Genomic DNA, 17,811 nt, shown 5'->3' with positions numbered 1-17,811 from the left:
CACATCTGGAAGACTTTTCGGGACTACACAAACCAGCCAGCACATTTCACCTTTTTGGAAGGCCTTCAGGAGGAGCATCATTCTACATAAACCATTCAATAAAACTAGCCATCAAAAAAATTAAGGTAGGCATAGATATGCTGCAGGTGGCCGCAGTGGTCCCATGAAACTGAAAAAAACTACAACACTGGTAGCTCACCTGGAAGAGTTACTGTGTGAATATCCAACCATGAACCCTGTAATAATAATAACTTTGACCTACACAATGTTGGTGCAGACAACACAAACAAAGGGAGAAGGACCCTGGCAGAAGCAGCCGCGGCCCGTGGAGGGAGTTACAGTGGGGCAGGGAGTCGGGGAGTGGGAGGGGCAGGGTGGAGATTGCTAATAACCGGCATATGGATAATTGCAGGTAAGTACACAAATTATTTAATAAAACGAAATTCGTAGCGTGCACAACATCGCATTTTGCGATGCAGTGCGCGCTACGAAATTCATTTTATTAATTCAATTGTGTACTGACCTGCAATTATCCATATGCCGGTTTTTAGCACCCTCCACCCTGCACCTCCCCCTCCCCGCCTCCCTGCCCCACCGTAAATCCCTCCACGGGCCGCGGCTGGGCAGAAGGTATGTTCAACAGCTTTCTACAATTGTATAATTACACGGCGTCCGCAGACATTTTTCCAGGGGGTGGGGGGGGAAATGTTAACGTCATCACCATCCTCCGACATGATGTGTGCCAGGTGGGGCACAAGAAACACTGGGGCGCAGAACTGGGATAGGCTCAATTAAATGCAGGAAACCAGGACATGTGACTGACCCTGCCACAGGCCAACAAACATCACCTGTAGGGAAAACGCTAAACTTTCTGACAAGGTGCTTTATCTCTGTCTGCTAGGTGTGCAGACTTCCGGGTCCTCGATCCAACAAAAATCAAGGCTGTCTTCAGCACGATTTGATTTTTATCAGAATACTTTAAAACAGCCTTTGATTAAAGCACCAGATTAAATATACTGTATGAACAGTGTATGTTAGGGATTATTTGTTGCACACATATTTACCAATATTGGCTTTTTGGTGCTATAATTCATGATAACTTTTATCCAAAGTTAAAGCACAACGTCAAAGTTAGTAATAAATAATGCAGCAATCACACACGCTAGTGATTCGCCAATGGGTGCCATTTACTAGAATTTCCCGGGCATTGCTAAATTTTACACACATTCAATTAATTCATACAAAATAAAATGTATAGGTCCAAACGTTAGCTATATTTTTTAAAAGAAACTTAGAGCCCCTCTACGTGTAGTCTCTGTCAAACTGACAATGTGCCCACGGGGGGAGGGCAGCGGGTTACGCGCAGCAACTTATGGAGGTAACTTAGAAACTGGACAAAACCAGACAATATCCTGAATATCATCATCTCAATCTACAGCAGGAAATGGGTGAGAGAAAAACTGGCAGGGGATAAGGTATCCTCAAAGCTCTATTCAGAACTGGGTCTAAAACAAGGATGTGTCATTGCCCCACCACTTTTCAATGTATGCAGAGTTGATCAGGGCAAGGAGCTGCAGACTGAACTTTTCCACCCAAAGACAGGTCAGAAAAAGGTATATTTGCTGCAGTACTCAGATGACTGGGTATTATTAGACTATACAAATACAGGCCTCCAGAAGTGGTTAGATGACATGCACATCTGCAACGAACATAACGACTTGGTTTAAAACCCAACTAAGACCAAAGTGATAATATTTGGTTGTTATACAAAAAAGTTATCACACAGATGGAGACTGGACCCCCAGACCATCGCATCTGCAAGGATCTATAACTACCACGGAGCATGGCTAAGTGATACAGAGAAGATGACTTTATATCAAAATAGGATGAAAACAAAAGCCCAATCGACAATGCATGCCCTGTGTAAACTCCATTGGAACTTATGCAGCCCAACAAGTGCGGTAATCAGGAGGGGCATTAAAGCAAAATTACTTTCGACAGCAGGCTATGCACAACAAGCCTTTCCAGGCTAAAGCGATGCTTTATTGGAGAAAGCCCAGTGTCAGGGCTGCAAGTGCATTTTTCAGTTACTAAGATACAAGTGAGTAATAAGAATGTATTGTGTGTAGTTAGTTACAACCATTTAAATGTTAGCATAAAATCATCAAGTGTGACAACGATCCTATTTACATTTTGAATTGTGGAAAGCTGAAAAGATCTGTTTGATATTCTTAAATGAAATATTGAACATAGTGTATCTAATTCCAAGTCAGCACATTTAAGTCCAGAATGTAGAAATGCCGCTGACTGCTTCACAGTGATTGTAAGGAAGCTCTAAGTCCGTACTAATAATTCATTTCAGTTCTTAGCACCAGTCTGAAAAAGTTGGTGATATACATCTAAAACCGGAAAAGAAAATGAACTATGTGCAAGTTAATACCAGATATCAGTCGCCCTTCATTACGATATTATGTACATTGTCCCAGTGCCCTTTTTAGCTGCCACGTAGTTGGAGTTCGTGTGCAAAAATGTGAATATGCGGATCAATGTAGTGAGCATTTACAGAACGGCTGGCCATGGAGTGCATCAAAAACAGGAGAAAAGTGTGCTATGTACAAAGTGATGCCAGATGACAGATGTTGTCTATTGAGATTTAATGCGCATCTGCACTGTGCCCTTTGTAGCTGCCACATGATTGGAGTATCTGTGCAACAAATGCAAATGAATGTGTAGCAGACGTATAATACATGGCACTATATTAAACACTATTTGTTTGATATTTGTAACAATTTGCTGACTTGTTGCAAGACCTTGGTTGTCCTGCATGAGATCTGTAATGACTGGCTGTTTAGTAATGCTATTACGGCTAGTCTCCATGATCGAAGCCGGAGAGAACGGAAAGCAGGAAGTAGAAAGTGCTGTCTCCAGTTATTCACAGCTGGGCAGATACCCAAAAAGTGTAAGAGTGACTCTTCCGCCTCTTCACAGAGTCAACACTGACTGGTCGGCAATGTTCCTTTCCATGTAGGGACCTGGGGGTATATTATGAACAACTAGCGATAATTTTTGTCTCTAACTTGTTTAGAGACAAAAATTATCGCCGCACATCGGCGATTTTTATCGCAGATAAACCTTGCTATTAGCAAGGTTTATCGCAAATGCGATAAAAAACGCCCGCAATGCATGAATATCGCTGAAAAGTCAGCGATATTCATGCATTTTGAGCAAATGCTCTTAGCCATGTTATCCACCTCCCATTGGATAACATGGCTAAGAACTGCTCAGGGCAGGTGTTAGCTTTTGGAGATATTCGCGCTTAGCGCAAATATCTCCAAAAGTTGGTAATAGGAGATAGCGATGTTAGCGACTGTTTCCAGTCGCTAACATCTTGGCACGCCCACTTTGCATATCATTAGTGATAAATATCACTGACATGCAAAGTGGGGCCCAAGATGGTCGCTATCTCCTACTAGCTGTCGCTAACTGGTGTTAGCGACAGCTTGGTAATAGGGAGATAATTTTATCTCCGCTTTCTTGGCTTTTAAAGCCAAAAAAGCGGAGATAAAACCCCTTGATAATATACCCCCTGATCTTTTGAGCAAAAAGCTCCCAGTCGAATCAAGGTAGAAAATGCTGCACGGTTGGAGTTATGTGTTGAACCAGATATGGATGCGGTGAACGGATCTCATACGAAAATAAAACCATCCATCCGTGTTTTTTCTTTGCGAGGGAAGCTTTGTCCAATAGCAAGCTTTTTCTTTTACAGCATTGTTTACTATTTTTTTTAATACAGGGAAGCTATAGTTTTTGCCCGAGGCTTCGTGTAAGGTGAGAGTGAGTAACGCTTGGTCAAGTACAGTTGGCGAGTCTTTCTTTTCCTTTGGCTGGTTCTTCAGTTCTATCCAGCAAAGGCCTGGCAGGGATTCCTCTTGAGCTGCTCTCAACTTCCAGTACAATTTTAGTATTGCTGCTTGCCTTTCCAGGAATTGATTAAATAGCCCAAATTCCAAGCGAGCTTGTGTCTGTGATGTAAATTGAGGAATCCGAAAAATTTGTTTGAAGAGGCCGGATTGTTGGAGATTTAAAAAAATTGCATCTTGGCTCTTAAATAATTCATAGCCGTAAGTAAGGGTTGGAAGAAACTTAGCGATAATGACTTTTAGTAGATGGGAGCTGGATGGCCAAATTAGTTTCTGTCTTAAAGTATTTAGTGCAAAGCGTAATTTGTTCGCCTGTGCTTGGCTTTTAATTAAATGCTCTTTAAGTGTAAAACTGGAGTCTACCACCACTCCTAAATATTTGTAAGAGCCACTCTGCTCTATACTGTGGGGAACATCCTTTACAACGAAACTTTTACAAAGCACTACCATTACGACGCAACTTTTACAACGCAAGTTATTACAACGCATTGCGCTGGGGGGTGCTTAGGATAGGGAATAGTTTAATTACTATCCAACACCTTCCCTACTATCCACGAGGACTGGAGTTGGAATAGTAAATTAAACTATTCACTATCCAGCGCCCCCCAATGCAAGTCGTTGTAACGACTTGCGTTGTAAATCCTGCGTCGTAATGGCATGCGTTGTAAAAGCATGCGTTGAAACGTCATACATCCCTATACTGTTCCCTGCTGCATACCACTAGTACTTTTTGCTCTGGGTCCCGGTGTTTGCAGAGAAATAGATGATCTTTTTTTTGTTGTAATTTAGAGATAGGCCAAGCTCCTCTGTGTATTCCAACACCTTCGTAATCAGGCACTGTAGGCCAACCGGGGTCTGGCTGCATAGGACAATGTCATCTGCGTACTGCAGACTTCTGACTTGGTGGTGTGCTAGTTTTGGAGGGTTACTTTGGACTTTCATAAGACTTTTATCTAGATCTGCTGTAAAAAAATTAAATAGGCTAGGGGCTAGCGCACACCCTTGTTTTAGGCCTCTGTTCTTTGGTATCCTTGCTGTGGTTCTTTCTCTATTTCCTAGCTTTATCTGGACCCAGGTGGCTGAGTACAAATTGATTATGGCCGTTAGTAGCCGTGGCAGTATGCCCCATTTTTCCATCTTTTGCCATAGGAGTTCTCTAGGTATCATGTCAAAACGTCACTTTCAAGTTGACAAAACATGTATACAGTTTGATGGACTTCCGCTGCGCTTTTCCGGCGAGGAGATTCAGGACCAGAAGGTTGCACATTATACTTGTGCCTGGTCTGAAACCTGTTTGTGAAATTTGGAGGATCTTGCTGGAAGTGACCCATTCTTCAAGGTCGATAAGGAGGTTTTACGCATAGAGTTTGGCTTCTACGTCAATAGGTGAAATTAGTCTGTAATTTGCTGGGCCTGTTCAGGAGCCAGCTTTGAATATCGGGTGCGGAACGCTACCTATCCATGATTCTGGTATGCTGTTTGATTGAAAAGCGTAATTGAACAGCGGCGTGAATAATTTGTCCCAGATACATTGATCTGACTTGAAAAGCATCTAGAGTTTGGCCTTACGCAGCAAAATACAAATGCCAAGGTATGCATGCAAAATATTATTATGGGGTCTTGAATTCTGCAGTAGGATCCGTGAAGGAGGTGCTTAAAACAATTCACGCAGAAAAGAATAACCCTTGGAACAGCTATCTGCACAAAGCGGAGGAGACTCTGAATTTGGCAATTTGAAACTGGACAACAGATGGTATAAGCTACGTGGCACTAAAGAGTGCAATAAACAAACAAGTCCGCCAGATATCATGTGAAGCTGATATTGCTAGATACAGCTGAAAAAGGGCAGTCGGCCCTTATTGCACCCACAAGGTCCACAAAGTACAGCCATATCTGAGCAACAACCAGATTAGAAATGACTCTCGCACATTGTTGGATGCAGACTATGCAATTATTGAAAAGAGTCCCTGCTGCATCTCACAATGCTGCTGCCCAACTTTACTACAGCCACAACGGAAATTACTAAGACCAATGTGTAGAAGCAGTATCAATTGTTTTCGCCAGCACGCCCCTTCGGATCGTGCCAAATTTTGGAAATTTATGCTGGAGGCAAGAGCCTTGCTGAGGGAAGCCATGTGGATGGATGACAACAAAGATAAAAGTGAAACATCTGCCTAAGTCACTTGGAAGACTCTGGTACTGTACCTTGATGTTACACGCAGGCTTTGCACTGCTCACTTGCTGAATGAATCCAGACTGTGCCGCCTATATCATGCTGTAGCATGCAGACTTCACACTTTATAATGTTTATTTGCATATTACTCTAAGTCATTAGGGTGTCCATTTTGTTGATTAAAAATGCTGATTCCAACCTTTTTTCTAATTTTTCATTGATATGAAAGCACCTTGTGAAAGCTCCATCTATGTTCTCTAAACTAGCAGAATCAGCAATCCACCCTAAGGCTTATGTAACATTTTGTATAACTGCATGAGGGAGACCTTGCACCTTATCCTACTAATTTGCACATTGTTCTAAGGTATGATGCTAGTCCTAGTTTTTAACAAATAACTAAATTCATTGTGAAGACCTTCTTGCAAATATTACTTTAGTACACATAGACTTAGCACTTTAACCTGTGGATTTGCACATTTTCAGATTGGTCTCTGACACACTCCCTCTCTGGGTCTAATTACTGATTTTTGTATCTTAGTGACTCATTGCATGGACAATTCCAGTGTCTTACAACAAATTAAATGACCGGGAATACACTCCTGATCTTCATGGTCGACTGCATGCTGAATCTGCACCCTATCCAGCACATTTTTAACTAGATCTCTGCTGCTCCTGCTTTTCCTTCAAAACTGTTGACCCTGGTGATGCCACAAGACCCACATGACATAAAAAGGATTTAGGAAATTCCTTAAGCTGTAGCTCAGTCTAAGCTTCATCTGCACCGTATCCAGCTCACTCGTACATCTGTAATCGGATCTCAGCTGTTCCTGTCTTCCGCCTAAAATTATTGACTGTGCTGTTTCAATAATGTTCATTTCATATGAAAGGTTTTAGGAAAGTCATTAATATAGCCTTATAGCCCACTGTAGTGGGCTATATTGGCTTTAATGTCCTGCTCCAGCATTTCGGCTTGGGTCTTTAACAATGGAGCGGGACTTTAATAGCCAGTATAGCCCAGCTATTAAGGGCTACAATGGTATTAGAATATTCTGCCACTAGAGGGCAGAATGTCCTAACAAATAAAACTAAGGCCTCTCAGAGCACGAGGGGGTTTAAATACCCTTGGGCTCTGAGGGCCTTTGTGAAAACATTGGATTATTGCTTTGCGGGCCTTTACCGGCCCGTAGAAGCATGGAGCACTCCTTTGTCTTCAAGGGAGTGCTCCACATACTAATGTTCTAATACATTTTATAAGAAATAGTTTTTCAGCAGCTTAACCTTAGGCATCATGGGATATTTTGCACATCCCCAGGAAGTAGAAACTAGATCGCACACCATGTACTTGCAAATTGTCTACTAGAATCTGACTTATGAGCAATATTTAAACAAAAGTACCAGTTAGAAGGTGTCATGGTAATATTCCATATGCAGGTTTCTTGCCATCAACTGCATATCTTAAATTAACAAATTGTGTGAAAGCTCCAAAACATGTTCTTTTTCACTCATATCTTTTAACTTTGTGATTGTATTGGTTGGAAAAATTGTAATGATTTTAAGAAATCGCACAATAAATCTTTCATTCATTCAAGATGGGCGCTGTGGAAATGTAAGGCAGGTGAACAGGAGCATTTTCCTTTAAAGTTTATCTTGGTCAGATGAGTGCTTTGAAATATGCTTAAACTGTGTTTCTCTTGGACTGGCTGTGGATACACCATGGGTAACAATGGATTCTGCAGAGACATAAAACCAAGGTGGATGGATATCACCTCTGCCTGGCTGCTGTTAAATATTACTTTTAAGTAATGTTTTGGAAAGCCTTGTTGTAGAATAATTATTAGATCCAATCTGCATTTATTGAGAACATATACTCATATAGGCTTCAGAGCATTGGGACCAGACAAGAATGCAGAGGAGCTGCAAGCACAGGACAGTCAGCAGAACAAATGGGCCTAGGGTCTACTACTGTCATAGCACGCTCTCGTATGAAGACTTAAGGGGTGGAGAAGGTTAGTCAAGTAAATAAAATGCCATATAGGAAGAATTTACCGAAGCCATAAATAAAGTGATGAGCAGTACAAAGCTCTTTGCAGGAAACATGCTGTAACGCCATAAGCAAGTGTAATTTACTGCATGCTCTGAAATATGTTCAAATTAGCAAATTCCATAGGCCAGCATGACCATAAAATGTTAATGTCTCTCCATTACATTTCAACAGCCTTTATTTCTGTCAATGTAGACCATACAAAGTGAACAATACAAGCAATGACATAAAAAGTACATTAAAAAAAGCCAATGCATGACAATAAAATACAAAGAAAACTTGATTAAAACACCAATAGAATTCATCATGGAGAAAAAGAATAAATACATTTGAGATGCAACTGGTCAACATCTGCGAATTTCGGCGTTTGCACACGCATTTGGGCAAGATACATATGGCCCTATGTCTCTAAACACTGCTGAATCTGTACACCCTCGACTATTTGGCCTATGACAATGTCTGATAATTTTCCTCTCTCTAACTGGCCCCTCACCATCTGTGAAACTGGTTTGTGCTGTACATTTGACAAATAAGAATAACAGTGTTATTCAGGTCTAGGAGAATATGCATCTATTTATTCTCTGCCTACTGTTCTCTCCCAAGTATCCACATTTTTGGTGTCCCTACTTAGCCATTCCCATCAAATCAGAATCCTGCGTCACCACCTCTGTCTCCAAGATTTGGGCGTTTTTTTAGTCTTCAAGGGAATTTAACCAGCATTCTAGTGAAGTGGTAGGACAGTGAGTGTCTACATGATAAACAGTGACTGTGCTTTGCACTAACATATCCCAAAAACCTTGCCACAGATTCTTACCCCACCTCACAGGAGACTCCTGTATTTCAGACACATTTTGTAACACCTCTGGTGTTATCCACTGTGAGCTGCACCACCATCTCATGCAACACCACAGTTTCTGCCTATATATACCACTTGATCATATTTGGTTCTTGTGCATTACCTGTTCTGTATGAGTCAGGGAAATTCCCCATCCATTGCATTAGAGAAAGTTCAAGTCTCAAAATCACATTGTGTCTTATTTTCATCTGCCCAGTGTCTCTCAGCGTGCTAAAGCACACAAACAACTGTATCTGCCCAGTGTCAGTCAAATTGCAGTGAAACACCAGCAACTGTTTTTCAAAGGGAATAAACCAGTCTGCAGCATCTGGCAGCATTTTAGTCCAAGACCCGAGGAGCATCCTCTTTTTTCCTTGTTTTTCCCACATACTCCAATTAGCATACTGTCCCTGAGCTGTCACATGTAACGCAAAGTCTCCTTTCTATACCACACATCTAAATCATTGTGTGCAGCATCTTTTGGCAACTCAACAGCACATCTCACCTGCTCTCTCCACTCAGAATCATGTTTAAAAATAGCATTTTTCATGATTTCTGCCTTACGTTTCTGCATTTCGTCTCCCAATGGAAACCAAAGTTTGTCATTTGCTGACCAGTCTGACTTGTGACTGCACCTGGCAAACGCTAATTATAACAAGCTGATTTGTTTATCCACTCTGTAATTTCTAAAATGTTCCTGCACATTACAGTCAATGATAAGTGCACAAAACTGTGCTAAATTTTTTTCTTTTCAACATCACTTCAGAGGCTCCTAAATCGAATCAATGCACAATCCACATTAGCAGAGCCACTTCTGGTTTCTGCTGGAATCAGTCCAAAATGCTATTAATCTCATGTGAAGAAAGGTCCTCCAGAGAACTAATTAAAATCTCCTGTAAGCATTGTGAAATACCCCGAAGCTCTCCCTGAACCACATTCTTCTCCTTTGACTCACTCTGGCTATCTACAAAGTTTAGTAATTTATAGTATGTCACACGAGCGGTATCTCTCTTTTGCGAAGCCTGGTACATTTGCAACTTGCCTTTTCAAGATATATTTTCACACATCAATATATCAGAATTCTTTTTCACTTCTAATAACTGCAGTTGTATTTCATTACATTCTCTTTCTAACTGCGCACATTTTTCATATATGATACGAAAAGCAAATAATTCAACTTCTTCTCTCTAAAGTGCCAAGCTCTTTTTCCTCTTCAAAGGAAACATTTTACATTTAAATATCTGTGCTTGCCCCTCGTCTGTTAAACATGCATGAGTGGCATCTTCCCAACCCAATAGCTCAGTTGGCATCTGGGAATCTGCAACTGAAAACATTGACTTCTGGGGGAAAAAATGTCCCCTTTCCCTTTTTAAATCATACCCCACTTCTGGTTCCAAAATGTCTGGCTTTACACTCCCAAATAAAAGAAATTCAGCACTCCCCAGCAGAGGCATTAGGTAAAGCAAGAAAAACACCTGGAAAAGGGCTGTACACTCACCAAATGAGGCGCATCAAGAGACTGTTCTCAGAATAAATCATGGGGTTTTATTAGTACAAAAATCTCTAACAGAAAGGCTTGCCCAGATGTCAAATGAAAACAACATGCAAATATAAATATACTTACATATATATTTGGAAGCAAATAATATGAAACACAAGCAGATAATTATGGTAAAACACATTCAGATAATAAACACTTACATGTCAGATAATAATGAAACATTCACACATGAAATGCAAGCGAGCAAAACCTAGCAGGTAATAACAATGGACGGCCAATACAAGAAACACGTGCTGTCAAATACAAGTAATCAAATGCAAGAAATAAACTCTATCAAATGAATTACTCCAATATCAGCAGCATGTACACACAGAATGGATGCATATAAAATGTATACACAGAATACATCAGATAATGCCAATGAACAAGAACCAATAAATAAAAATACTTCACAGGCTGGTCACTCAGCACAGACAAAAACATATGTATAAATGACTACATCTATAAATATATTGCAATACCAATGATCGGAGAAAATACCTCAGTGGCTGCAATATCTTAGCCCACACAAGACTGGGGGATCCCAAATGACAATCTTTGGGTCAAGAGACTCCTCAAGCGAGGAAATGCAGCACTGAGCAGACGTGTCTGTCTCTCAGGAGAGACCCTGGTTTCTGAGCCAAGAAACCCCAGTTTTATAATATTCTCAGTGCACAAGAAGACACATTCTACAACATGGAAACTTACTGGTGCTGGCCAAACTCCTGCAAGCATTCCAAGGCAAAGGATTTCTCACGCTTTCTCTTCGACATGTTCCAGACCAATATTTTAGTGAAGCTTGCGAAAGTAGAAAAAGTCTCCAAAAGTACAGAAAACATCCTCAAAGAGAAAAACAATCTTGAAGGTGAATAACCTAAATGACTGTGTGTAACCTGGGGGCCTGCTTGTGTGCAGAACTTAGGCTAGAGAGAGTCAGAATTCAAGAAGGAGTTTAGGCCATGTTAAAGCTATAGGTAAAACTCAATTTCATAATATACAACATAATGCCCATTTGCGCCTACAGCACTACACTCCGAGATAGAGAAGTACATTGCAGACATTCCGCACTCTCATGCTTTCAAAAGCACATTCCAAATGTTCTGTTTCAGGCAAGGTTGTTTTAAAACACTCCTACGCTGAAGCTATAAGGAGACTTGAAATGAAATCACAGGTCAAAATGCAAGTGCAGCAAAAATGATGTCGTACATTCAAGACAGAGTAAGTTAAAATACATAAAGTCAACTAAAACAATGGTAGTCAAAGGTCATCAAGTGGTCCTAATACATATCAGTGCAAATAGCACTACAACAACAAAGCCAATAAATGGTAAAAAAAAATGTGCTGGCTGTAAGCCCACTGTACGTTTTTGGTATGGCCCACTAGAGGTCTTTCAACAACTGACAGCTCAATGCCTGTTTGTAGACTAGACCTTAAAAGCTTATGATTTAGGAGGTAGAAGCTCACCGCCTCCAAATACAAATGCACCAAGATCGATCCAGTTAGCAGGCATGAAGTACATTATCCACCAGAGTGCTGGTGAACTCAGGCGTATTTTTCTTCTGATGCCTACTACTGGTGGTCACAAGCCGGGTCCAGCTTTTAAGAGTAAGTAGAAGATGAATATAGAAGTAATTATGGTTACTGTAACTAGATGTATGAGTACAGGTTAAATCATCTGTATTTATTTAATTTACTCCAGATACAAAGTTTAGTCAGGGAGCTGGAGTAGAGTTTTAGTCAACTTGTTAGAGGAGTCTGGAAACCGAAAATAACATCAATCTGAAGTTCAACTAGGTCAATGGGAAAATGGACAAAGAAAAAAATCAGATCTTGGATGTTATTATTAACATGCATGGAGACAAGCTGGAACTTTTCAAAGATTCCAGATTAGTACACAGACTGGCTGTAATAGGCAGCGCAGGATTCTCAGCCAAAATGTATACTGCCCAACCATGCAAGATCATAGTAGATTTCCTTGAGGGATTATTTGATATGCACAAAACTGAAGGTTAATTATTTGTGTACTGAGAAACCTTTATCTTACAAAGTTGTCTCTTAGCTCACAGAATTCTAATTTAGTAACTAATAATCTTCTGAAGAAGAATGCCTAAAGGTTGTATTCTCTGTGCTTGAACAATCCTGGAAAGCAACGTCATTTAGGAAGAGTGCTTAGAAGAAGCCCTGTCTTGTAACTTTTGATTTTGTACAATTCAGAGGACTAATGCTGTAAACACGTGTTTTAAATTGTTCTCTGCCCAAAGACGTCAAATGTTTCCACTGCCAACATGTATGAAAGCCTTCTGTGTTTATGGACGCGAATAAGACTCTCTTTGAAGACCACAATGCCGTAGGAGTTTTATGTATGTGTCGAGCTTGAATATGTTTTGTTGAGACTTTAGTTTCTCACATCATCAGTGGGTTTTGATACTTTTTCATGCGTTTCTTACTTGCAAGGTTTCAATATGTTTTAAGACTTTTTTGTGTATTTTCTGTAGTCACTATCACAGGCTGTGAATATGTGTTCATGACGTTTATGCATTTGTAGGCTATACATTTTTTTTTCTTCAGTTTTGCACACTCATATTCTGTTTCTGACACTGAAAAAAGTAGGTGAATACATTTTGATGAGTTTCATGCATTTCCGCGCTTTATTTCTGTAATTTATCTCACTCAGGCTGTTTGTTATAATCTTAGGGCCCGATTCACAGAACTAACTTAAGACAAAATCCTAAACTTACTACTTTTGGTATTCACAGAAGTTAGGATTTTGTCTTAAGACAGACTTAAGACAGACTTGAGTTAGGATTCTGTCTTAAGTCTGTCTTAAGTCTGTCTTAAGACAAAATCCTAACTTCTGTGAATCCCAAAAGTAGTATGTTTAGGATTTTGTCTTAAATTAGTTCTGTGAATCAGCCCCTTAGACTGTGGATACACTTTTTGAGTTTCATGTATATACACGTTTTGAGTATGCTTGTTAAGTCTCACATATACTCTGAGTATGTTTTCATGAGGTTCTCGTGCCCATAGGCTGTATGTTTGCTTCTGTGCCCTCAGAGGTCATAAAAGATACTGGCACATCTGAAAGGTCTCCACTTCTAGCTTAGTCGCTGTTTTCTTCCATCCCCTCTCTTTCAGGCTCAATGGCTCCTATGAAGCCCTGTCTGGAGGTATGACCTCCGAGGGCTTTGAGGATTTCACAGGAGGCGTGGCAGAGATGTACAAACTGAAGAAGGCTCCCAAGGACCTGTACAGAATTATGCGGAAGGCAATTGCGCGGGGCTCGTTACTGGGCTGCTTCATCAATGTAAGACACTTTTCTTTAGATAGACCAGACACCTAGATCATTCAGTTGCCCCATGACACAGTGTTCCTGCAATCTATACTTTCCCTTGTGAGTTTTGACTTGGATATCCCTCGATTACACACTTGTGAACCATGATTTCCAGTTGTCAGAGACCTGTGTATATGTACCATAAGCCACAAATACTAACTCGGGATGAGTGATTGGCTATGTGTGCGTTGACGTGGGCGTTGGAGTCGATACACCCAGATTCGGTTTTGAATCGAATCAAAAATCTTGTAAGAAACTTTAGCATTCCCCATTGTATAAAAAATGGATGTCCACAACTGTATATCTCGAAATCAGACTGTTGAGGACTTTCAGGGGTAGACCCATGTTTCACAGCTGTCCATAGGCTTAGCATCAGTGCTTCCCCTCTGGACCAGAGATCTACTTGATTCACAGAACTGTGTTTGGGTCAAGAGCCTTAGTGATATGTAAGCTGCACCTTGGGTATCACCTTCAGGGGTTTTGACAACACCCTGGACTATTCATTGTTGGGAAAGAACAATCTGTTTCTCCAACCAAATTATGCCCTGTATTTTGCTGACTGGGACATGTATTTGAGGGTGGTGGAATAGCCCCACAAGGAGTTGACGTCACTATGACCCACTCTGGTCTGTCCCACTAAACTGATATCAACCACTGCGGCTATCCAGCTCCAAAAGCCATTGCAGATGTGCAGATTTAGTTAATAATAATAAAATGAAATATGTAGCACATGTTACAATTACGGTCACTGTTAGGAGGGATGTAAATTATGGAGTTTACGTAAAGAATATTTTAATGTAAGGTACTGACGATAGGAGTTAATGAGATGGTAGGTTAGAGTATTGGGGTTAGGATAATGGCCTTTGTATTATTATGGAAGTAATAGTGGGTTTAAGTAATGCTATGTGGAATGTAATGACTTGCAATCAGGCTCTCTACTCTTACCCATCCATGAAAAAGCAAATATAGCTGCACTTCTGCAACCGTTTCTGGGAAGCTTTTCCATGTGCACCACATTGCCTGTATTTAGTCAGGCTCTGGTTATTGACTCTTCTTTCTGCTTGGGCACCAAGGTTCGTTGGGCGCAGCACATACTGTTTCAGCGGACTCTTTTGTTAAAACTGGGGGCATCCGCTTGTATGGCACCTTCAGAGCTCTCAGAGAGACCTAACCCACAGTCTCATTACCATGTTGGGTGTGCAGCGTGACTGGTGTCCAGGATGGTGTCAGTCCATAGTAGGTGTTGGCTCTCCTAGTGGCTCCTCAGGGCAGCCTTCCACTGAGATCTATTAAGATCACATAGATCTATTGAGATCTTCCTCAGTCTTCGACAGAACTAAAGATGTTGATGTTGTTTTGGCAGCCATTGGGCAGGACCATGTTCATGAATGGAATCAAACATTTCCATTCAAAGCTTGCGTTTAGTTGTCGGTCATTTCAGGGGTAGGATCCAGTTTTGAGATCAGAGTCCTTCAATGGAGTGAGAAGAGCCCGCAGGGTGATAACGACATAATACCAGAACTGAGCACAGGTGGTGTTAGTATCTGTGTATGGATGAGGGTGGAAATGGAGGCCACTGTAAGAGTCAATTGCAGGCAAATGGAAGTCGAGCCCTAATGTGGAAGTTTTGTTTTAGGAGTGACTAGTGACTTTTAAGGCATGTTCCTGTGTGAGATAGCAACATCCGGCCATAAATCAGTCGAGACCCAGGCCTGCATGCAGGGGCTGGCAGCAGCTGGCGGTGCCCGCGTGCAGAGGTGGACAGTGGCTGGTGGTACCTGAGTGCAGTAGTGAAGAGCAGCCGGTGTTGCCTGTGTGCAGTAGTGAACAGCAGCTGGGATTGACTGTATGCAGTAGCGGATAGCTGATGGTGGTGCCTGCATGCATTGATGAACAATGGCTGTTGCCTGCATACAGAAGCGGATGTTGGGTGGGCCTGCATGCCAGGGAGGTCTCTGTAGAATACCACTGGAATGTACCAGATGCAGATTAAAAAGATGACTGTAAATGTTGTGCTCATAAGTGCCCACTCTTGCCTTCCATTGTCCTCTTTAGATTACCAGTACCCTTAACAGGGAAGCCATAACTTCCAAGAAGTTGGTGAAGGGCCATGCTTACTCCATCAGTGGTCTCAAAGAGGTGAGTTTATTTTCATAAGATGATGTCATGTGACTGGAGTGTTGCAGACCACTTGTTAAATGTAAATTGTTGTTCCCTCGTCCTGTTATAGGTGAAATACAAAGGTCAACTGGAGCCGCTCGTACGCATCCGGAACCCCTGGGGTGACGTGGAGTGGACTGGTGCCTGGAGTGACAAGTGAGTGACAGTTTTACTGCATAGGTCCAAAATCACGGAATGAGCACTATATGGGAATCCAGTATCTACTTAGAAAATGGACAGTGCCCCAGTTCCCCTAGTGTAAGCGGGCACGGCTGTTTGGAAGCTTATTTGATCCCAATATCCACTGGTATGCACAGGGCACTGATGTGATGAGCTCAGGGTGCCCGAGCAGTCACTTGTGCATCAGCCTGACAAGGAAATGGTCACACATGCCAGCAAGACACTGGGATTGTTCTGCTGCTGTCATGGGATGGTCAAAATGAAGTTTGAACTCTTAAACTAGTTTCTGCTTTCTTACTGCCTCTGCTCTCTGCCACAGGTCGCCTGAATGGAATGAAGTGGACCCCGCAGAAAAAGAATTGTGTGTGAAGAAGAATGATGGAGAGTTCTGGTAAGAGAAGCCATGAATACCATTAAAGCTGAGACTACTCATTGGCCTCATTCACTGGTTAGAAATGACCTCCTCGCCCTAGTGCCACCTTGTTAATCTACACGGGTTATTGGTTTAACCGTTCAAGTCTAGGAGATCTCTTTCCTGGGATGTTTATTGAATATTGAAAAGGAATATACAAATGATGTTTGATTTCTAGAAAACAAGGTAATACAGAAGGATTAAAATTTGATGAAAATGTAAACAACTCCTAAATTGGTTAGATCGATGCAACAAATGTTTTAACCAACTGAAAATACACACAAATGTAATGCAAACATTCACCCAGATGATTGGCAAAGCGACATTTCTTTACATCATTAGCATGAGGTCATCCGCATATATCGACAACATATGTTGATATGGTAAGACAATAGCACTGATACTGTGATGCTGGTGCAACCAAGATGACAATGACTTCAAAGCCAGAGTGAAGAGGCGCAGCGAGAGCGAGAATCCCTGCCACGTACCGCTGTGTACCCGGAAAGGCTGTCAGGCACAGCCATTGGTGTAAACCCTAGCCATAGTTTCCATATATAGTAATTTAATAAGGCCCAAGATGTTTGTCAACGAGTTATAATCACAATTGTATCCTGTGAACCCCATGCAAGTTACATTGGTCATCTTTAAATGCCACACAAAAACATCCTCCTGCCCCCCACACTGAATACCCTGACTTTGAGTGACATTCACCAATTCAGCATTTGAGCCCTGACCCAAATACAAGTGAAAGCATATAGCCCGGGGAGTGACAGGAGATGGGGGGTGGAGTGATCATTACCGGTGGCCTCAGCAGCCTTCAAAATGTATAATGTACAAATGCAGAGTATATATGTGCTGCCAATGAGAAATGTACCATTATGCATTCCCAAATCCTGTCATATGATCGAAGGGCTAACAACAGTCCAGCAGTCACCTGTGGAAAAATCACATCTTTTTTGCGCGCCAAACATCACAAGACTACACATCTCTGTGTTAGCAAAGGCTCTCCACCAAGACACCCACACAGAGTTCAATCCTCCTTACCACCATGAGGAGAACAAGAAACAGACTTGTTGCCTGAATAGGGTTGGGATGAACTTGCGGAGTTTCGCTCCGCACAATTCTTCAGAGTTTCCTAAAACCTCTGCAAGATTCTACGGAGTCCCACGAGCTGCAAAATGTTGGCATGTTGTTCTTCTTGCACTGATTTTTAGCACCG

The 17,811-nt window shown here is 41.5% G+C and overlaps 1 protein-coding gene across 1 annotated transcript in view; it reads left to right on the top strand.

Annotated features, from left to right (window-relative positions):
- The window catches only part of LOC144762254 (calpain-1 catalytic subunit-like), a 359,395-nt gene that overhangs the window by 125,624 nt on the left and 215,960 nt on the right, over positions 1–17,811 (top strand). Inside the window, exons 5-8 of the mRNA XM_078647398.1 lie at positions 13,645–13,813; positions 15,896–15,979; positions 16,071–16,156; positions 16,500–16,571. Coding sequence (XP_078503524.1) covers positions 13,645–13,813; positions 15,896–15,979; positions 16,071–16,156; positions 16,500–16,571 — 411 coding nt within the window. The remainder of the gene's footprint in view (positions 1–13,644; positions 13,814–15,895; positions 15,980–16,070; positions 16,157–16,499; positions 16,572–17,811) is intronic.

The sequence above is a fragment of the Lissotriton helveticus genome, chromosome 6, assembly GCF_964261635.1.
Source record: "Lissotriton helveticus chromosome 6, aLisHel1.1, whole genome shotgun sequence".
NCBI lineage: Eukaryota > Metazoa > Chordata > Amphibia > Caudata > Salamandridae > Lissotriton > Lissotriton helveticus.
Note: the sequence above shows the minus strand (reverse complement) of the source record. Positions and strands in the feature narration are given on the sequence as shown.